The sequence below is a fragment of the Nuphar pumila genome, chromosome 17 (genome assembly GCF_984573655.1).
Source record: "Nuphar pumila chromosome 17, dmNupPumi1.hap1.1, whole genome shotgun sequence".
NCBI lineage: Eukaryota > Viridiplantae > Streptophyta > Magnoliopsida > Nymphaeales > Nymphaeaceae > Nuphar > Nuphar pumila.
The window spans coordinates 82702708-82726245 of NC_143265.1; the positions used below are offsets into that span (position 1 = coordinate 82702708).

General features: G+C 40.4%; 1 protein-coding gene across 1 annotated transcript; it reads left to right on the forward strand.

The window, feature by feature from the left end:
- Window positions 1-20402: 20402 nt before the first annotated feature.
- LOC149812525 (putative auxin efflux carrier component 1c) lies at window positions 20403-23299 on the forward strand. Its single transcript, XM_089993171.1, has 6 exons — window positions 20403-21780; window positions 21909-22188; window positions 22323-22408; window positions 22489-22646; window positions 22893-22969; window positions 23233-23299. The coding sequence occupies exons 1-6, from the start codon at window positions 20517-20519 to the stop codon at window positions 23297-23299; spliced, it is 1932 nt and encodes a 643-aa protein (XP_089849297.1). The 5' UTR covers window positions 20403-20516.
- Window positions 23300-23538: the final 239 nt, after the last annotated feature.

Genomic DNA, 23538 nt, shown 5'->3' on the forward strand with positions numbered 1-23538 from the left:
TTGCTTTGACTTGCGTAACCCTAGTGGTATCCGTTCTTATATGCATCTTGATTAAATCGTAGTAAACCTATGCCGCTTGCTAACGGAAATTGATATATTGCTTACAAAACATTCCACTGTCTTCTTTTATTTGTCGTTGTTGTTAGGCATTAAGGAAGAAAGCAATGATGCACAAACATTCCAACCAGTTCCATCAAGGCGGCGTGAGTAGCTTCCCAGCATCATGCTATCGATGAAGAAGGCATGTCGTCTTGTGTGTCATTAAGACTTTGTTTGGTTATTGCAGATAGATCTTGTTCTTACGAAGGTTGGAAACTTATCGATATTTGTAAGACGCTGGGACCTGTTGACAGGAATGCTTGTTTGCAGATGCTAGGAAGGGCCTCTACCCCATCAGGTATCCTACATTCACTCATCATATGCATTGTATCTCAAACAGCTGTATTAGTAACAGACTCTCGTTTTTGTGAGATAATATCGACTTGTTTGCCATGTTGCTGCAAACACAAATTGATATATTGCTTAAAACATTATTGAGCTTATCATCAGGTTGTAATAAAGACGATGTAGCTCAATCAATAGAAAGATCTGGAGAATTGAATATCTATACTTATGACCCAACTGAAGAATTGAACATCTGCACTAATGATGCACATGAAAAGAAGGGTGCAGGCATTAGACCCACTATTGACTTGAATGTTCCAGTGGAAGAAATGCAATTCAATGATGAGGTAGACTACCATGACAGCGCACATAATAAAAGTGTATGCACCGGGAATGTACACGGAAGTACACTTGACTTCAATGTTCTAGGAGAAGAAATGCAATTCAATAATGATCCTGATTTTGATGTCAGTACACTTAATAAAACCGTAGGAACTGGGAATGTACATGGAATTGCACTTGACTATGTTCCTGTATAAGGAATGCATTTTAATAACGAAGAAGATGCATATAAATTTTACAATGATTATGCCTTAAAAGTTGGCTTCAGTGTGAGAAGGTTTTCTTGGTCAAAAAATGCACAGGGTGTCTTGGTTAGAAAGACATATGTCTGTTCCAAGCAAGGTTGGAAGAAATCAATGGGAAATCCAACTAGGAGCACGCCAGAATCAAGATGTGAATGTCAGGCGAGATTGGTTTTGAGAAGACATCCGAATGGGAAATTTGTCGTGTGTACTTTAATCAGTGATCATAATCATGATTTATCTGCATCATTTATGACTCCTATGCTAAGGTCACATCGTAAAGTAACTATAGCGCATGCTGCAATGGCTGAAATAGCCGATAGCGCCGGCATTGCACCAAGGAAGACATACAATTTGTTTACCCGCATAGATGGTGGTCGCGAAAATGTGCCATTCACACCTTTGGATCTTAGAAACCACTTGAGCAGGAAGAGGACAGATAACATGAAGAACGGAGAAATATGTTGTTTGGTTCGTTACTTACAGAATAAATCAAGCAATGAACATGGTTTCTTTAGTGCAATACAAGTGAACGCAGATGGATATGCTGTGAATATGTTTTGGTCAGATTCAAGGTCTAGATTAGATTATGAATGCTTCAATGATGTGCTTGTGTTTGATACTACAATAAAGATTAACACTGAACAGTAGCCATTTGCGTAGTTTGTGGGAGTGAACCATCACGCACAGAGTTATATATTAGGCGGTGCTTTTGTGTATGACCAGACAAGGAAACCTTTGAGTGGTTGTTCAGAGTATTTACACAGGCAATGAACGAGAAGCATCCTGAAACTGTACTTACAGATGGTGATCACACAATTGCGGCTGCAGTGCTTCATGTGTGGCCAGATGCACATCATCGCCTGTGTTTGTGGCATATCTTTCAAAATGCAGCAAAGAACATAGGACACATATTTAATCAGAATACAGGGTTTGACAAACATTTTATAAGGTGTGTATTTCATAGCGTAGACGAGGTCACCTTTAAGTCGGATTGGGACAAAATGATTAAGACATACGACCTTGCTGACTGTCTGTGGTTACAAAATTTATATGCAGAAAAAGAGAAGTGGGCATTGGCATATGGAAGACAATACTTTTGTGCAGGTATGATAAGCACACAAAGATCCGAATCTATGTATGCCACGCTGAAGAAAACCCTGTATTCATGTTTAACAAAGTTTCGTTTCATGAAACAATATGAATTATTTGTAGACGGTCTAAGACAGAAAAAAAATATAGAAGGAAGCCGCGCAACTCTTGGTCAGTTGTTTCAGATGCACAAGTAGCGGAGATGCCTTCCCAATTATTACGAAAAATTGAGACATTCATTGATGTGGAATTGCTTCCACCAGAAATACATTGACTCCATTCGTCCATCGACATTCCTAGAAGGGCAGTGCAGTTTTCCCTTGCGTTATAGTTTGAATGCCGTAATAGGACAGCACTGCCATCGCACTTAAGGCCAGTGATCCTCGCCACATCTTCTAGAGTCATGGTGATCTCAAAAGAATCAAACTGGAATGTGTTAGTCTTATTATTCCACTTATTTACCAGGTGAGTCATGGTATTCCAGCAAGTTTCAAAATATTGCTGGTCCAAAAGGCCACCGAAGTGCATATTTTGTAGTCGGTCCTTCTGATATGCACTCAGTTGACCATACCAAGACAGAACTACAGGCCATTGACAACGACCTCCGAGCTTTTCACCTGGTGCTCTACTTCTCCTGTGACCTCCCTGTAACACAAAATAACATATTATTCCTACAAATTATAAATTACTTCCATTTGTACTTATAAATATTATTCTACTAACCACTATAAATAATATCGGTTGCAGACATACTATCGCAGTAATCGCTATAAATATCAATACCTAACACAGTAATCGCTATACCAAAATCGCTAAACATATTATTAAATCTTCGCAGACAGGACATATATATTTAGCTTGGTCGCTATTTTCTGCTGTTCTCCCTCCAACCTGGGACTTTCTGGTGGGTCCACTGCCTCCAACTGCCTTTCAATCTCCATCTCTACCGGCTCCACCGTCGCATGCCTTTCTCTCGCCTTCCTTTTCTCATCCTTCTTCTGCTTCCTTTCTCTGTCCCTATTCTCCTCCTCCTCCTTCTACTTCCTTTCTCTCTCATTTTCCGCCTGCTCCTTCTGATTCCTTTCTCTCTCGCGTTTCTCCTCCTCCTTCTCCTTCCTTTCTCTCTCCCTTTTCTCCTCCTCCTCCTTATCCTTCCTTTCTCTCTCCCTTTTCTCCTCCTCCTCCTTCTGCTTCCTTTCTCTCTGTCTTTTCTCCTCCTCCTTCTCCTTCCTTTCTCTCTCCCTTTTCTCCTCCTGCATCCTTTCTCTCTCCTTTTTCGCATCCTCCTCCTTCTCCTTCCTTTCTCTCTCCTTTATCTCCTCCTCCTTCTGCTTCATTTGTCTCTCCCTTTTTGCCTCTTCCTCCTGCTTCTTCCTTTCCCTTTCCTTTTCTTCCTCCTCCTTCTCCTTCAGCCGCCTTTCTTTCTCTTCGATTTCTTGTTTCCTTCTTTGCCGCAGTTCTTCCACCTGCTTTTTCCTTTCCCTTTCCTTTTCTTCCTCCTTCTTCTTCTGCCGCCTTTCTTTCTCTTGCAGTTATTGTTTCCTTCTTTCCTGCAATTCTTCCTCCTGCTTCTTCTTTTCTCTTTCCTTCTCTACCTCCTCCTCTTTCTCCTTCCGTTGCCTTTCCTTCTTTTCCTCATTCTACTTCTGCTGCCTTTGCATTTCCTTAGCTTCCTCGAACTCCAACTCCCTCATTCGCCTTTCCTTTTCTTCCTCAAACTGAGGAATGTTCTGTTCCTTCTCTTCCTCCTTATTCATTTGCCTTCGCCTCTCCTCTGCCTCCTTCAGTAGCCTTGCCTTGTGTCGCATTGCTCTACTCTCCAAGTTTCTCTTATGAGCCTCCGCCAACATATTGCTAACATCCCTTTCCCACTCCTCCGCCTTCTTCTTCCTCTTATCCATCTGCTGTGCGTTAATCCTCCGCCTTCTATTTATATTCTCATCAATATTTCTGGCCTTTGCCTTCTCTTCGTCATCCTTGTTCTGCATCTTTCGTTCTTCAGAGTTCTTCCTTTGGTCCGCAACCTCGATATCTGATGGATAATCCTCCGCATAATACGATTCCAAGGCTTTTTCCCTGTCTTCATCGTTCTCAATCTTAAGTATATTTTGGTATCTTTCAAAAACTTTAGATAGATGGGACTGGCGGATCACTTCTCTAATAGACAACCCATAGAATGACGGGGTATCTCTAATCTGATGAGGCGCAGACATTGCTAACCTGCACAACACAATACACGATCATCATCATTAGAAATCGTCGGAATATTTGGTTTCATAATACAAATCCTTGTATAAGAAGCAATCTTCAGATTGAAGAAAGAAAACTTACACGAAACTCACCGAAACGATGGGAATTTGGATATTCCAACTGTAGAGTAAGCAACAGTAACAACTAATACGCAACAGAAGGTGGCAACGATGCTGCGATTGCGCGTAAGACGGAAACAGATGCTCTGGTAAAAAGGAAAGGATGCTCCGGCAACTCGAGATGAAAGCAAAGAATCGCCGGTAGAGTGCTTAGAGCGAGAAAGGATTTTTTTGAACTATTTGTATCATACAACATAACGCTTGCTACATACGCAAACTCTGCGAAATGTTTTCCCGCGATATCGATGGAGGGCAGTTTTGTCATTTTCATGAACCGACGATTCAGTTTTCTAGAAGGAGGGCATTTATGTCCGTCCGAGGAAGAGGAAGCGAATGGCGATAAAGGTTACTTAAGTCTTTGCTGCGGCACCAAATTACGATGCAATATGATGGCGACCCACATGGGGATACATGCCGGTCTGCATCTTATACGTGGCGCGGTTTGGAACCCTCGAACATGAGATCTCAGTACTGGCTCTGTAAATTCTTCCGCAAATCGCTATAGCGATTTGTAGTGTTATTCAGTAAGCAAATCGCTGTAAATCGCTACCCGAATTAGGACCAACTTGTCTGGGCCATATCTCCCTAACCGGAGGTCATATTCCAAATCCGTAAAAAATGGTGTATTTGTTATTGAGTCTAGTTTATTTCTGTAAATTTTCAGCGATTTCTATTGTCATTTCATTCCCCATTTTAACTTCAACGATACATTACAACAACAATCATCAAAAGAAAGATTGCCCAAGCTAAGAGTCTTGAGAGAGTAGAGGAGGGCCTCACCACCCACCGAATAACAAAAAATACAACGACTCAACTTCAAGTGCAGTAAGGACCCAGAGTCGAATAAATTTAGAGGCAGCTCATCAGTAAGGACCCACAACAGTCAATGTGCAGGTCAGTCGGTGCTTGATGGAGCAATGTAGGATCTTCTGATGGATGTGCACAGAAGCAGAAATAGAAGGGAGAGAGAGCGAGAGAGGGTTGATGAGCCCCCGGACCCCCCTCCTGTAAGGGCAAAAGGCCATGAACACGCTGGGAGGAGCCCTCAGACCCCCCTTTTGTAAGGGTAAAAGCTCTGAATCAGACTCCATAACTCTTCAAGTTGAATGATGCTACCCACACTGGGAGGAGCTCTCAGATCCCCCTTTCTGTAAGGGTAAAAACTCTAAATCAGACTCCACAACTCTTCAAGTTGAATGATGCTACCCACGCTGAGAGGAGCCCCCAGACCCTCCTCCTGTAAGGGTAAAAACTCTGAATCAGGCTCCACAACAGTAAATGTGTAGGTCAGTCGGTGCTTGATGGAGCAATGTATGATCTTCTAATGGATGTGCACATAAGCAGAAATAGAAGGGAGAGAGAGAGAGAGTGAGAGTTGAATGATGCTACCCACGCTGGGATGAGCCCCCAAACCCTCCTCCTGTAAGGGTAAAAACTTTGAATCAGGCTCCACAACAGTCAATGTGCAGGTCAGTCGGTGCTTGATGGAGCAATGTATGATCTTCTAATGGATGTGCACAGAAGCAGAAATAGAAGGGAGAGAGAGAGAGAGTAAGAGGGTTGATGTTCATGGCCTCCTCCAGGGGAGATTTCTTTCTCGGATAATCCTGCAGTGCAGAGACTGGGTCTTAAATAATCATCTTTGGGGCACTTAAGTCTTTACAACCACTCCTTTTCAAGAACCATCATTTTTTTTGCACCAATGGAGGAGAGGGTACTTAAGTCTTTGCAATCACATCAAACTCCAACGCTAATTAATGCTGACAAACATGGGGATACAAGACGCACATGCTTACATACGTGGTGCTCTTTGGGACCCCCGATCGTGAGATGTAGCTAACTGCCCTGTTCGGGGGGGAACATATAACCTGCTTCGTTCCTCCACTATGCCAAACTCCTTGGGGCAAATCCTCAAGTAGTTAGCCACAGTATTTGATTGTACCAGCATGCTATGTGGGTTTCCTTTTCCAAAAAGAGAAGACCACAAAATATATTGAATTGTGAATCCCTGTGCTATGAGAACTTCATGACGAGAGTTAAAAATCAATGCATTGGCCTCTACTCATTTACGATTTGGCCTATGACCTATGTCCACATGTAAAGAGATTTCATCATGATGAACAAAAAAATAAGAGATACACCCAAACTTTCAATGCCAAAGACCCCCTAAAGAAGTTCCCTAAAAAAGTTAATATACATCTCACCTGACGTTATCCTACTTTAATTATGACACCCCCCACCATACCACACTCTCACATAAGAGAGGACTAAAAAAAAAATAAAATAAACAAGATTTTATACTGACACAACTTTTTATAGTTTGAAAAGTCAAAGTAATCTCTTTACTATGTTAGGTCTTCACGAGATTAAGAAACTTGGGTTGTCATGCGCAGTGTTGTGAGAGGCGTACGCCTCAGAGGCGAGGCACACACTCAAGGTACTGAGGCACACACTCAATGCTTGAAGCGTAAGGTTAGTTCAGAGTGTGGCTTAATGAAGGTTTTTTTTGTAGTTGGGTCACGTGCGACGTTGTGCAATCAAAGGCTTATTTGATCATTATGCTCCTGAGAAATAGAAAAATGTCGTTGACATCCATCCCCTGCTTGTGAGTACAGGTGAGAGGGTGGTGCGGTGTTAAAAATGAGAGGTTTGTGGTTTGAGAACCTGTCGACCGTCCATCTTAGAGTTGGTAAGATGGATGGCTAGGGTGCACTGGCTCATGCTTTGTGGGGGTGCTGGGGGTCAGCTATCCTAGAGCTTGGAAGGAGGTGGGTTCTTGGTGGGCTCTGATGGGTCGAGCCTAGTTTCTGCTCAGCTCAGCCTGTTTGCTTGTAAATTTAGCCTAACCTGTCGATTCTGACGTCACCTCCCTGTCCGACCACAATCAGTTAATGGCGGATGCATAGATCGGTGATGAATCTAATGATGGCAAGATTCGATATGGACTCGAGTTCGGTCTTGATGCAAACAGATCCAGTTAGATAAACAGTTCGGCTTCATAAGCTCAAAATTTAAAACATTACTTTAATATTTAATATGATTTTAATGCTTTTTAATAGTGTTTCACTAAAAATGTAAGTTTATCTATCAAATATCAAAAATAAGTTTTATTAATTAAAAATGAAAAATAAGTGTCCTCTTACGACTTACCTTGCCTTTCTTTAAACATCTTTATTTTATTTTCTTATGATTTTGTACTAAAATAACTAAAAGCAAATTAGTGGTTCTTATTTAAAATTTTCATTATTTTATTAATATTATATATTTTATTATTTTGATCATGAAGCTTACGCTTCAACGCCTTGCTTCATAATATGCTCAACGCCTCGCCTCGCCTCATCACATTTAACAACCTTGGTCATGGGTTTCTTAACCCAATTTTTTCTCAAGTCCAAATGTGTTGCGGCTCCAAAATTCAAGGCATACATAACAAATCTTCACCTTGACTTGAATTCACTCATAGCCTCATAAATGACAAACATTCTCCACCTTCATAAATGCACATTGGGCTTAATGCAAAACAATGAACTAATACCAATCATGTTCAAGAATGCTTGAATTTAACAACTAGAACTTGATTGGTTAATGCATCAACTAGATTACCTGTAATACCAATATTCTTCGCGAGAATGTCCCTCTGAGCCATAATATTGCAAATCAATATTTTTTTGTTCTCTCATAGAACATTTCTCTCATAGAACATCTGGTCTTTGGTCAAGTGAATAGCGCTTTGACTATCACAATAGACTATGGTCTTCTCTTGATCCAAGCCGAGCTTATCTAACAAACCTTTCAACAAAAGAGTTTCTTTCAGTACCTCAATCATTGTCAAATATTTGGCTTTAGTAATAAATAATGCAACTATAGACTGTAAAATAACTTTTCAACTTGCAACACAACCTCTTAAAAATAGCACATAATATATATGCTACATTCTTCTATCAAGATCACTTGCATAATTAGAATCAACATATTTGCTCCTCTCAAACTCCAAACAAGCATTAGAAGTACCCTTCAAATACCAAAGAATCAACTTCATTGCCAAACAATAAATTTTACTAAGACTTGACATGTATATGCTTACAACACTAACATGTGAAATGTCAGGATGTGTGCATAACATTGCACACATAATGTTGCCAACAACGCTAGAGTAAAATACATGTGACATATATTTGGCTTCCTCACTTGTCTCATAAGATAAAAGAGCAAAGAATTTAAAATATGCAACAATAGAGGTACCTACAGGTTTGGCATCTTCCATGCCAAAACATTCAAGAACCTTTTAAACTGATTTCTTTTTGCTCAAATATAGCTTGTCAACTGTTCTATCTCTCTCAATCTTCATGCCAAGAATCTTCTTAGTTGAACCTAAATCTTTTATTTCAAACTCACTAGCAAATTGTGTTTTCAATTTCTTGATTTCAAACATATCATTTGTTGCAGTCAACATAACATCTACATAAAACAACAAATAAATAAAGGAGCCATCGAAAAGCTTATCTAATAAACACAACTATCATACTTACTTTTGTAATAGCAAAACCCAACATAGAAGAATTAAAGCTTTTATGCCACTACCTCGACAGAGATTTCTTTAAAAGGCAAACATAGCCTTCTTTACCTTAAATCACAAAACTTTCAAACTGAGGCACTAAAAATTGTTCTTCCAAATTACCATGTAAGAAAATTGTTTTAATATCAAGTAGTTCTAATTCCAAATCATGCATGGCAACTAGGGCAATTAAAATATAAATAGAATAATGTTTAACAACTAAAGAGAAAAATCATCAAAATCAATTCATTCTACTTGACTATAGTCTTTTGCAACCAATTGAAATTTATATCTAGCATCTTCAAAACCTAGTGTGCTTTTATTTTTATTGAAGACCCATTTACAACCAACAATCTTCTTACTTTTAGGTGGTTTCATGAGCTCTCAAGTTTAGTTTTTATAAAGGGATTCAATTTCCTCATGTATATCCACCAATCACTTATCAAAATTAATTGAAGTAATAGGTTGTGAATATAATAATGTCTCACCACAATGAATTGACTCTACAACCGACAAGACATAATCAACTATCTCAACATACCCATACTTTTGTAGTTGTTAGATGTTATAATATATGACATTTTTTTAGGTTTTTCCCATTTTTTATAATTTTAGGATAATGGAACTTTTAAGGCATTATTCATAAATTTTGAGTTTACGGTTGCGTTCGTATCAAAATTTTGAAGAGAATGGTATTTATTTCATTGAAAATGAAGTTGATTTGAGTTTGAAGCGAGCCTCACAAGTTTTGAAAGATATTTTGGTTAATTTGAGAGAGTTTCAGGGGTATTTTGGACCAGAGGGACATTGTCATTTGATTTTGTGTTGACCAAGCCAGTCAACTACATGAGGGTTCTAGTTGACCATTTTTAGTTTGATCGAGTGGCATGTTGGTTAATTATAAAGTTGACCAAGGGTGAAAATGGGTAGAGAGGGCCCATTTGGCATTCATTATTCATGCAAAAGCATTTTAGTCTTTAAGGGGATTGAGCAACCATCCAACTCAGCCAACCTCAACAGGTTAAACCTGCCAAGGTCAGCAAGATTGAACCATATGGCTAAGCTCCTTAAGGGTCTAGTTAGGGCCTCTAGGCTTCTGATCTAATTAGCATAATAGAGGTTTAACTGGGGCCCAAGTAGGTCATTCTAGTTAGGATTTGGGTTGGATCTCAAATGATCTAATCTAGAACCTGACCCAAACCCAACTCTTATTTTTAATCGACCCAACGACTCTCTCTTAATCCCTTCCACGAATCTACAATCTCTTATCTCTCTCCCTTCTCTCTTCTATTCGAACTCTCTCACTCTATTGTCATTCTCTCTTTCTCCATTGTTAGAGTTGTTGGAGTGCTTCTTCCTCCAACACTCATCCTCTTCTCCGTGGAGCTGCGTGGTGGAGCTATGGAGGATGTTGCAGTTTGGTAGAGTTGCAGCTGGTGGAGTGGAGCTATGTAGTGGATTCGCAAGGAAGGACCGACCAAGGTAGGCCGCCTTCTCCTCTATTAATTCTTGTCTTCCTCCACTTCTTTTCTCGTTTCTCTTCTTATTTATTCCCTTCATTTTTCATGTTTTGGGTGTCCTCAAGGTAGAGAATGTGTCACATCATAGTGGGTGTTACACGAGTTAAGAGTGTGCAATTTATCGCATTATGTGGACATATACTTCTCAAAGATAGCAAATAAAGGTAGGAGCTCGACTTTTCTCTTATGATAGTGGCATACATAGACACAAACTATGTTTTGTTGTATGTGAATGTGTTTGCAAAATCATGAAATGTGTATTATGTTAATTTCTGTTATGCATATATGATATCAGTGAAGGAAGCTCATGATTGAGCCATTGTTTTTCTAAAATTTGTATGTTGAAATGTTTAAAAAAATATGAACTGTGATGTGTTCATTTATATGCTAAAATGATCCATTTCACATGAATATGCGTAATAGAAGATGTTTTTTTATGCCTTGCATATTGGATAAAGGGACAAATATTTTGTAAGCCTGTTCTGAGAAATTTTTTTGGTCATTGTGTTTGCCAAAGTTCTGGTTTTTTATATGTTTTTGAGGGTTTAGAAGAACACAAGAGTCGACCCCTATATGTTTAAGTGATTTAAGGCAGCCTGAGGGTCGACCCTTGGTTTTGGAGAGCCTACTCTCAGGGTGTATTGAAAAAACCGGAGCCAGTAAGAGTCAAACCTTGTTGTTCTATTTGAATTTCTGAAACCCAAGAGTTGACCCTTGCTTTTGAAGAGTTGACCCTTTCAATGTGTTGTGATGAATGTTTGTTGAACGACCTTCGAGGGTTGACCCCTGGGTTTGAAGGGTCGACCCTTGCTGGGTTTTGTGTAAATCTTTGACTTACAAGGGTTGACTCTTGGTTCCATGAGTCAATTCCTATTGAATCTTGGGTTGACTCTATAGTGTCTAGGTCGATTCTTACAAAACAAGAATCGATCCTTTCATTGTGTGAGTAAAATTTTAGTATTTTAAATAGTATTTCTTTCATGTTTTAACCGAGTTTTGATGAAATCAACCTTGGGTTTTTGTTTGTCAATCTATGAGCATGTGATTTTAGAAAAAGAAACTCATATTTTCTTTAAAGTATTGCTAAAGCTTGTGTTGTGGAGATGGTTTTGATATTCTTGAAAGATTGAATTTCTGAATACTTTGGAAGTGATTTTGTATTCTTCATGGTTTTAGATTTACATATACTTTTAAAAATACTTTCTAAAATCTTATAGTCTTACTATGTATATAAGTTCTTGAGAAAGTCTTCAAAATTTAGAATAACTTCCAAATTAGTGTGTTTTTCAAAAGCTTTTGTTGAATCTATTAAACTTGCAAATTTATGTATATTTTGGAACTATTTCAATAATATTTTATGTATAAAGATGTGTGCATATATGTTTGTTGAAATTTTAGTATTTTTGTACCTTGTTATATTTTGAATTGTGTTACTTTTGTACTTTTTGTTTTTGAAGGAGTACCTAACCTCATGAAGAACATGAGTAGACTCCTGTAGTTCAGGGTTGACCCATGTTGGTTCACAAGTGTAGGGCAGATATGAAGGTCGACTCCTGTTCTTGGTAGTCGACACTCCAAGTCCAGGTAGATTCCTAGAGTTGACCATTGCTTCATGAGGGTCGACCCCTATTTTTAACAGAGTCGACCCTTGAAAGGTGTGAGTTGACCTCTTTATGGAATAAAATTGCTTATGTTTAAAAAGAGTCAACCATTGAGAGTTGGGGTCGACTCTTTAAAACAGAATGACTTTCGATTTTAGAGAGTCTCGACCCTGGTGATGTGAGAGTCGGCCCTTGCTGAACAGAATAGGTTTTTTTCAGGAAAAGTCGACCCCTGAGTTGACAGAGTCGACTCCTATGCACCTGTTTTTATGTTTTTAACCTGAGTAAAGGTTGTTTAGCTTGGGTAATTCTTGGATTCACCCCTGAAACATGTTAAGAAACCTATATATGATGTGATGAAGGGTTTTATGCATCAATATAATTTGGTAGTCCAAGGAAGGAGCCAAATCGTCTTGAGATGCTAAATAAGATGCTCATACATAGATGATCTTTAAATTTGTTTAGCATGTTATGGTTTTCTTGTATGTTTAAATCTATTATACAGATGTATTATGAGCATGTTTCATGTGAAAGAAATATATATATGAATGAACATGTATGCGATTAAGTTAGGTCATTATTCATACATGTAATTATTAAAATTAATGATAATATATATAGTATAATGACCTTGTGTTGAATAATGTAATATAACATTAGATTGTGTAATTGAGTTCACTTTCTAAAATGAGTTAGGGATACATAGGTCTATGGAGACTAAGTATTAGTTGTGGGGTTTCATAAAAAGTTATTTTACAAGTTTACCCTTTGTTGGCTTCAAGTGTACAACTAAGTATTGGCACAAGAAATTAAGAATCTTATAAGTAAAAAACTTAAAGTAACTTGTTGGGCAAGGCCCCTTGTACCCAAGGGGTACTATGAAAACTAAATTCATATGCATGATAATTAAATATGAAACATGTTACACATAAATTGAAAGTCACACTCTGAGAGGTGGGGTAACCTATAAATGGACTCAACTCATTGAGCGAGTTAGCACCAACCCCGTGGATGTTGAGTTGTTATCAGATTCGCTCTCAGTGATGGTTGGTTTGGACTCCACCTTGGTCACTAGGATAGACCAGTCCCCAACCATGATGGCTTAGGGGACACAAACTCTTTTCTACTGAAGGTCCAACTATGTACACTAGACGTAGTGCACTATAGTTTTTTTCAAAGAAGGGAATGCCTTGACAAAGGGTTCTGAGCTCTTGGTGCTAGTGAATCTAGGTGCTCTTGAGAGACAATAATAAAATATATAGAAAACAAAAGTGTGTGAAAATATAATCCCAAGTAGATCAGTGATCCTATAGTGGTCTGGGCAGTGGTGCCTCGATAGACAAGAAAGAAAATAATTGTTTATTTGTAATGCATCGTGTAGAGAGCAAAACAATAAGATAAATAAAAGATCATTAAAATATGTTTATGCATTTAGGATATACATGTGTGTGCTCAATCTCTTAGTGAGAGATTGAGTCAAGCAGATCTTGTAGGAAGTTGGAAGTTTGGACTCGTATTGAGATACTGACTTAGTTAGAGTCCAGTTCGGCTAGTATCCTATCTATGTCCGCTATTGCAGAATAGGTGGTCTTGTTCCTACTGAGACATGTGGTTAGCCTCACTCCTAGTTTTTTTCTCCTTTCAAGTACCCGTGGGATCACACATATCGAGGATGGTGGAAGTTGAGGATTTGAATACCCCGAGAGTTGATTTTGAACTCTTTTATTTTTGGGACCACAATTGTATTTTGGATAATTTTGTATATTGGGTCGATTATGTGCTTGGACCCTTGTATTCCTTTTGTATTGTTATCCTATGTTGGGTATATTTTTGTAAATAGTATTGGTTGTTCACCAAGTTTTTGTTTAGGTGAACATTGAATTTAGAAACGATGGATTTTATAAATAGCTTATACTTTATTTAACTTTTGTATAAAACTTTGAATATTCAATGAATAAAATTGTTTTGTATTTTCCATTATGCAAAGAATTCTCTTGTTATGAATGAATTGTTTACCATTTAATTGGTTTCAAAAGAAAACCCTTTTGAATAGTATTTCTTCCACTCTATTCTGAAATAGCCAAATCTTTTCTATATTAAAAAAATGCTCAAATTTTTTATTCATTTTTTTTACATCAGATCTCTCTCCTCAGTTTACCCTTGGGTATGTTGTAATGCTCTACCTCTTTAACTTGTTAAGGCACCACAATTTCTTCTGTGTACCTAGGTGATTGAATTGGAGGTGCTCAAGAAGAAGATTGATTTGGAAAAGAGCCTTCAACATCAATATCTACCCTTTCTGTTGAACTTAACTTATTTTGAATATTTTCTATGTTAGAGGAAGAGAGAGACTCCTTTCTTAACATAGATAGCCCATCAAAGGTTACATCTCTACTAATTATACATCTTAAAAGATTTAGGGTTAGAATAATATCATTTGTACCCTTCCACTCTATACGATAACTAAGAAAAATATACTTTTTAGCTCTTGGTTCAAGTTTTCAATCACGGACATGAGTATATGCAGAACAACTAAATATTCTCAAATCAGAGTAATCAAGAGGAGTACCAGATCATACTTCTTCAAGAGTCTTATACTGAATAGCTGAAGATGAAGATTGATTTATCAAGTGACATACCATATAGGTTGCCTCTACCCAGAACTCTTTTCCTAGTCATGCATTATAGAGCATGCAACAAACACTCTTTAATATTATCATGTTAATGCATTTTACCACTATATTTTGTTGTGGTGTCACCACAATAGTGTGATGCTTGATGATGTCTTTATCCTTGCAAAATTTAATGAACTCATTATTATAATATTCCAAACGATTATCAGTCTTTAAGCTCTTAATATGACTTTTTGTTTGTTTCTCAAGTAAAATTTTCACCTATAGAAAATAACAAATACTTCACTTTTATGTTTCAATAAGTAAACTGAAACCTTTCTAGAGAAGTCATCAATGAAGAAAAGCATGTATCATGCACCGTCTTTGGAAATGATCGGAGCAAGTCCCCATAGATCCAAGTGAATATAATCTAAAGTATCATTAGTTGTGTGCACTCTAATCCTAAAGTTGACTTTCTTCTACTTCCCACAAATATAGTGCTTAGAGAAATTCATCTTTCTTGTACTCTAATCACAAAGGTGACCTATTTTGCTTAACATACTTATGTCTTTCTCACTCATATGACCAAGTCTTCTAACTCATAACTTGGTAGTATCATATTTAGATAGGGATGAGGAAAAACTATAACATCCTGGAGCCATGTAAAATATACAGATTCCCATTCTTTTTGCCAGACATCATAATTAGAACACCTCTGTTAACCTTCATAACTCCACCTACAACTAAATACTTGTGTTAGTTTTCATCAAGAGTACCTAATGAGATGTTCCTTTTCAATTTTGAAACATGCCTAACATTTGCCAATGTTCTAATCACACCATCATGCATCTTAATTCAAATTATGACCTTGCTAATGATTTTACATCTGCATTATGGTCCATTAACATGAAACCACCATTAATGACCACATGAAAAAAACCACTCTCAATTTGGACACACGTGGAAAGAGCATTCATAATTAAGAATCCACTCATCACTAGATCTAATCCTATAACTTGAGAGATACTAGCTTCTATAGTGAATTATTTCTTTTTCTAATAATTGTTGTCATCTTTCAGCTACTTATTTTTTAGCTTGAAGCACTCAAACTTGATATGCTCTTTTTTGTGACAGTAGTTGCAAGCTAGGTTTTTATTTTTATATTTTGACTTGGACCTATTTTTACTACCGTTGACATCTCTACACTACAAGAAAAATGATAATTAGCGACGAAAATTTGCGATGAATTAGCGAGAGAAGACTATTTGTCGCTAACATTCAAAATATTTGCAAAAGTAGCGACAAAAATATTTCCCTCGCTAAATCCGTCGCCACTTAGCGATGGATTAGCGAATTTTTTTTTCCGTCGCCAAAACACTACAAAAAAATACTAATTAGCGACGAAATTAGCGAGAGAATTTTTTTGTCGCTAATCCGTTGCTATTTAGCGACAGATTAACGACCGAAAAATTTTCTCGCTAATTCCGTCACTAATTTTCGATTTAAACCGTCCCAACTGAGGCACAAAATTTCCCCTCCCTCCATTTTTCCTCCCCCCGTTCGATTTAAACCGCCCTTTCTCTAACAACGCGCAGCGGCCCCCCGAGCCGTGACACTGCGTCGGCCCTCCGAGCGTCCTCCTCCTCCCGCTACCTCTCGTCTGTGTCGGCCTCCTCCTTCCGGCTGTGCCCCTCGCCGGTCTCCACCACCCGTCTTTCCCCTCCCTCGCCTGAGGCCCTCCGAGCGTGAGTGGCGTCGGCCCCCGGACCATCCTCCTCCTCCCGCTACCTCTCCCTTGTGCCGTCCTCCTCCTCCTGGCGGTGCCCCTCGCCAGTCTCCACTGCCCGTCCCGCCTCTCCCTCACTGGATCCCGTCTCCACTAGGACCCTGAAAAGCTCACAGTCAGCCGATCGACGCCGCTCCTCTACTCCTTCCCGCGCGTTCACTCCTTCGTCGACAATTTATTCTGTGAAGCGGGCGTCGGAGGTCCTCTGGCCGTCGACATAGAGCTTGTCGGTCTCCTTCCAGGGGGAGTCGTTCTCCCTCACCCGATCGGCTGCCTGCGGCTGCCTGCGTCCCTTCTCTCGCCGTGATTGGCTCGCTGCGGAAGAGCGTCCCGACGCCGGAACGCGCTCGTTCTGTGCAAAAAAATTTGATCCCTGTCGAAGAACGCACCGACAGAGAGCAATTTTTTTTTACTTTTTTTTAAAAATTTAACAACGGATATTATCCATCGCTAATTTAAAATAGCAAAGGACTCGCGATGGATCATGTTCGTCGCAAATTAGCGACGAAAGTAGTGACAGATAAGTTCTGTCACTACTTAGCGTCGAAAAATTTGCGATGAAAGTTATCCATCGCTAATCTGACGCTAATTCATCGCTAAACGTTTAACGATGGATTAGCGTCGGATTAGCGATAGATTTAGGTCGTCGCTAATCCACAGGTTTCTTGTAGTGCTATCTTTAGTGCATCCTCTAACAACCAAGCTAACTAAACGATCATCATCTTCATCATTTGTTCTTTACTCATAAACTTAGTTTTAACCTCATCTATGTTGAGAGATTTTGGACCATAAATCATAGTGTCCCTGAAGTTCTTATACAAGTACATTAAGAAGCACAATAACAAGAGAGTTTTATCTTCGTCATCAGTCTTCACACATATGTTTTTTTAATTTCATAGTGATAGACATAAATTCACTTATATGATATTTAATAGTCGTACCTTTTGACATATGAAAGGTGTATAAACATTGCTTCAAGACAAATCAATTTGTAAGTGACTTAGTCAAATATAACTCTATTAAGTTTTTCCAAGATTGAGCAATCAACTTTTTCATGAAAACTTCTTAAAAAACATTGTTGGTCAAACAAAATTGAATAGCAGTTAGTGCTTTATCATCCAACTCATTTCAATCATCATCAGTCATGGTGCAGGACTTCTTCGCTTTCTTAAGAAGACCTTTAATCTACATTGTGGATTACTATGGCAGGCATCATCACTTGCCATAAGTTTAAAGCTCATGATGCTATCAAATTTCTCAATAACAAACTTCAATATCGATATTGTCAATATTGTGAAAAGATCAAATCAAGCTCTCATACTAGTTTGTTAAGAAATCATGAGCAAAACAAAATAAATACAACAACAATGATATATATGGTTTAGTTTATGATGTACATTCAAAGGCAAAAGGAAGCAAAACTTCACTATGACGAACAAAAAAATGAGATACAACCAAACCTTCAATGCCAAAGTCGCTTATAAAGCTCTATAAAAAAAGCTACTATATATCCCATTTATAGCTCCCTATTTATATTCCATACATATGAAATTGTCATACTTTAATTATGACACATCTACCCTATACATATAACACTCTCACATAAGTGATGACTGGAAAAATGATAAAATAAAAATAAAGTTTTATAAGGACAACTTTTCATGATTTGAAAAGTCAAAAGTAGACTCAAACTTGAGATACTATAAGTTTCTATCTCAAAATTCTCCTAAATTAAGATGGATCATGGAGAAAACAGGTCTAAAATTGAAGACTTACGTTACAACTACCTACAGACAATCATAACACTAGTACTATCCAGGGGGGTGATCAATTTTGATATTGTAGAATAAGGTATAAAATATGCAAATCATGGTTTATTATGCTAAATGTTACAGTTGTTACACATGGAAATAAAAATATTGTTTATTGAGCCCTTATCATATGAAACCTTCCTATTGTTGGAACACACTGTTATTTTGGGGGCATGATTGTTTTGATCATAGGTAATTGTAAAAGTTTTGGCCATGCCAAAGTGATTTATGTGATTCACATTCTCAAGCATTAACTTTCAGAAGTCTGCTTTTAGGTTATAAATTTGACTTGTAAAAATTTATCATGTAAGAATTGCTATGTCATGCCATTACTTTAACACATTCACTATGCTTATGAGAGTTTTATACAACCTCATACTTATTTATCACGTAAGAATTGTCATGTCATATCATATAATTACTTTAACACATTCACATCTAAACATTAATGCTTATGAAAGTTTTATACAACCTCACAAGTTTTGAGGCTTCAACATTCACATATGAGAATCACATTCACTAAAATGACCATTACCATCACTTTGATGAAAGTAACAGCCATCTCCCCCCCCCCCCCCCACCCCCACCACCACACACACACACCTTTGCTTTCCCATGTTTCTGCATAGGTTCAGGCCTCCATCAATCATCATGAGATGGACTTTGACTCTATTGCTTTATTTCTTTGGGAAGCTTTCTCTGAGCAGAGAGGTATGGGCGATCGGATACGCAAATGCGATGGCTATCATTCTGCTTTACAAAAATTATGCACAAGATTCTTGTAGTGTTTGATGTGCCCCGTACTTTGATCACACTAAAACTGCAGTGCTGAGGCTCGAGCCATCTCGGACCGAGGCAACGTCCACCTGCCAAAAGAACCCAGCCCGCCCATTGGGAATGGAGGCATTGAAGAAATGGGGAAGGAGCTGCTCTGTCTGCCCTAGTGGAGCAATCTGATATGTCTTTTCCATACTTTGTCCCTCCACAACTCACCATTCTTCGGTTGCCATCATTGGTGTCCCCCAAGACCTTATTGATATATCAAGCTTTCAAGGTCTGATTCCTTGCAGTACAGAAATGAAAAAGTGAGGAAGGGTAGCCAACTAAAAAGTGGGACCAAACTATTCATTTTGTTTTTCTGATTGGGACTAAAGTTTTACGACTGGGTTCAGTTCAGCCTTGCCGTAGCAACATTAAGTCAAGTTGGTCGACTCAGCGCCAAGTCATTGCTCATTTTCCATTCTGGTTCCTCCAACCAGTTTTCCCTACTTGGTGCATAACAACAAGGGAAGAGACAAAAATTCTTTTTGAAGGCAGAAGATTGCTTTACTAAAGAATTCTTTGTGAGCAGCTTTTGCCTCACATAAATCTTACACCAAAGTCCCAACTTGGTCACTCAAAAAAAGTAAACAAGTAGGCTAAACCAAGAGCAACCTTGTCTTTGACCAGAAAGTAATCAGCATTTCTGTAAACACCTTTACCCCCATAAGAACGTTGAGCACATTGAGAATCATGACTCCTCAAAAGTAGTCCCACTCTCCAAAGGAAAAAGAAAAGGGTATGGGAGACAGGCAGAGTCATCAACTACGGTGGCCTGCCGTCCTAATGCAAATTTTCATTATTTCAAATACCTCTCCATTTCTACTTTAATACAAAATCTAACCCCCTATATTTTATTCACCCCAAGTTGTCAAGAGGAAGCCAAAGCAAAAAAAAAGTCTTGGTTACTCTGCTCGTGGGGAGCCTTCCCCAAAATACCCTTCATTAAAAACCAACTCTCTCTCTCTCTCTGAACCCGGGAGGCTTCTGCCTATAGAAATTATAAGAAGCCACACTTTACTCCCATCTTTATTCGTTCTTTCGTGATCCCATTCTCTGAGAGAAAAAAAGGAAGAAAAGCGAAAGAAAGTTGAGAGGGGACCAACCAAAAAAGCTAGCTTTTAGAGGCCATTTTTTTCCCTTGTAAATCAAGCGATTTGTGCTAAAAAAGAGAGCCTCTCCCCACATACATCCTGACGTTGGAGACCGAGATCTTTCGCTTTTCTCAATGCCCTCTCTTCTCCTTTTCTTTCTCGCTACCAACTAAACTAGCGAGCGAGCGAGTGGCACACTGTGCACACATAAACTCTTCTTCTTCGTCCTCTTCTTCTTTTCATTGCTCACAAGAAGACCACCGCACGCACATGCTCATTGGTGGCGACCATGATCACAGCAGCAGACTTCTACCATGTGATGACCGCCATGGTCCCGCTCTACGTCGCCATGATCCTCGCGTATGGCTCGGTTAAGTGGTGGAAGATCTTCACGCCGGACCAGTGCTCGGGGATCAACCGCTTCGTCGCCCTCTTCGCCGTCCCGCTCCTCTCCTTCCACTTCATCTCCACCAACAACCCCTACGCCATGAACCTCCGCTTCATCGCGGCGGATACTCTGCAGAAGCTCATCGTGCTCGCGTTGCTCACCGTCTGGACCAACGTGAGCAAGAGGGGTTGCCTCGAGTGGACCATCACCCTCTTCTCCCTCTCCACCCTCCCCAACACGCTCGTTATGGGCATACCCTTGCTCAAGGGGATGTACGGCGAGTTCTCGGGTTCGCTCATGGTGCAGATCGTGGTGCTGCAGTGCATCATTTGGTACACGTTGATGCTGTTCATGTTCGAGTACAGGGGTGCCAAGATACTGATCACGGAGCAGTTCCCGGATACGGCGGGGTCGATCGTCTCCTTCAAGGTGGACTCGGACGTGGTGTCGCTGGACGGGCGGGAGCTGCTGCAGACGGAGGCGGAGATCGGGGAGGACGGGAAGCTGCACGTCACGGTGCGGAAGTCGACGTCGTCGAGGTCGGAGATCTTCTCCCGGAGGTCGCAGACCGGGCTCACCCCGAGGCCCTCCAACCTCACCAACGCCGAGATCTACTCGCTGCAGTCGTCGCGCAACCCCACACCCAGGGGCTCCAGCTTCAACCACACCGACTTCTACTCCATGGTCACCGGCGGCCGCGCCAACATGAGCCCCCGCCACTCCAACTTCGGCGCCGGCGACGCCTACTCCCGGGGGCCTACCCCTCGGTCTTCCAACTTCGAGGACCACCACCACATCGGCCCTCCCCGGAGCCGCTTCTCCGCCGGCGCCGGGCATTACCCGACTCCAAACCCGGGGATGTTCTCCCCCACGGCGTCGAAGCCCCAGCAGCAGCAACAGCAGCCTCCGCCACCGCCACCGCCACCGCCACCGCCACCGGCTCCGGCGAGCAAGGCCAACGGGCCGTTCCAGATGAAGCAGAGCGATGACCCGGCTAAGGACCTTCATATGTTCGTGTGGAGCTCGAGCGCTTCGCCGGTGTCTGAGGGTGGGCTTCACGTGTTCGGTAGCCATCAGGAGTACAGCAACGATCAGAATGTTAAGGAGGTGAAGATGGTTGTCTCGCCTAGCGACGAGCACCACGACCACCATCCTCCCGCCAAAGGTTCCTCTCTTTCTCCCCTCTCTGCCCTGCCTTCTCTTGTTGCTTTTCTGCATGATTTGAATGATTGGTTTCTGCTAACGCGGTCAACATTTTATTGTTGTTGGTGGTGTTGCTGGTGGTAACAAAAGGGGAGATGAATTGGGACGACCATGAAAGAGAGACATTTAGCTTCGGGAATAGGGTGGTGCTGCAAGGGGACGAGAGGGAGTCACAAGCTCAGGGGAAGTTCGGTTCGAGCTCCACCGCTGAGCTCGACCCCAAGGTCAACAACGATGGCAAGCCGGCGCCCATGCCACCGACCAGCGTGATGACGAGGCTCATTCTCATCATGGTTTGGAGGAAGCTCATCAGGAACCCCAACACTTATTCGAGTCTCATCGGTCTTACTTGGTCACTAGTCTCGTTCAAGTACTGTCTCATTCTTGTTAGCAGAGAGAGAGAGAGAGAGAGAGAGAGAGAGAGTATATTTTATTCTAGTTCCCTTCTTTTGTTTAGTGTTTTGTTTATTGCTTATTCAAGTCCTTTTTCTATTCATCTGAAAGGTGGAATGTGGCGATGCCGGCCATTATTGCAAAATCCATCTCTATACTTTCGGATGCTGGTCTTGGGATGGCCATGTTTAGTTTGGGTAAGTGGTAACTTTTAGGAGAGAGAGAGAGAGAGAGGTTATTGGGTATGATGGATGGATGATGGATGGTGCATTTGCAGGGTTGTTCATGGCGTTGCAGCCGAGGATCATAGCGTGTGGGAATTCCATCGCAACTTTTGCGATGGCAGTGAGGTTCCTGACGGGCCCAGCCGTCATGGCTGCTGCTGCTTTGGTTGTTGGATTGCGAGGCGTCCTCCTACGCGTCGCCATTGTACAGGTCAATACTTCCCCTTATCTTCCTTCCTGTCCTGACATCACCGAATCCCTCGTCTAACTCTACAAGACTTGCAGTACACTACTCGCTCCAAATTGAATTTATTTCGTTTCTAGCATTTTCACCCTCCAAATGACTTGCTTAATTATTCATTCGTTCTTTAGTTTTGAAATTAACAAGAAATATTAGTCTTTAGTCCCTCTTTGCATCACGACGTATCTAAAACAAGCACTGCTGCATGTGAAACAGGCAGCGCTCCCACAGGGTATTGTCCCCTTCGTTTTCGCCAAGGAGTACAACGTACACCCTGATATTCTCAGTACAGGGTGAGTGATGGCGCAGACCCTACAACCTCTCTCTCTTTCCCTCTGCCTTTTTGTTTTTTTAAGTATGGAACCCCCCCCCCCCCCTTCCCTTTCCCTGTTGTATTAGACCTATTGGTATATACAACATGGACACATGGGCGATAATCTCCATCTGTCAGATTGTCACCCCGCATGGATTGAGAGGAATTAATGCAGTTGCATATTGTTCCCTTGTCCCAACTCTCTCCTTTCCTCCTAACCATTTTCTTGTGACATTTTTTTAGGGTGATCTTCGGAATGCTGATAGCTTTGCCCATCACTCTCGTGTACTACGTACTATTGGGCCTATAGGAGATGGGAAGTCTCTATGGTTGAAGTTTCGACCGTTTTGCACACTGTGGCGTACGTATCAGACGTCTCCAAGGCCATTCAATGAAACCTTTGTCTTCAAGAGGGATGGAGAGAGAAGCTAGGAGCAATCTTTCTTGAACTTGAAAGCTTTCATCTTTCTGGATATTTTCCTTTGTTGTTTGGTGAGAGATGCCCAGCTCATTGGGGGTAACCGGTTAACGAATGGAAAGAAATATTTC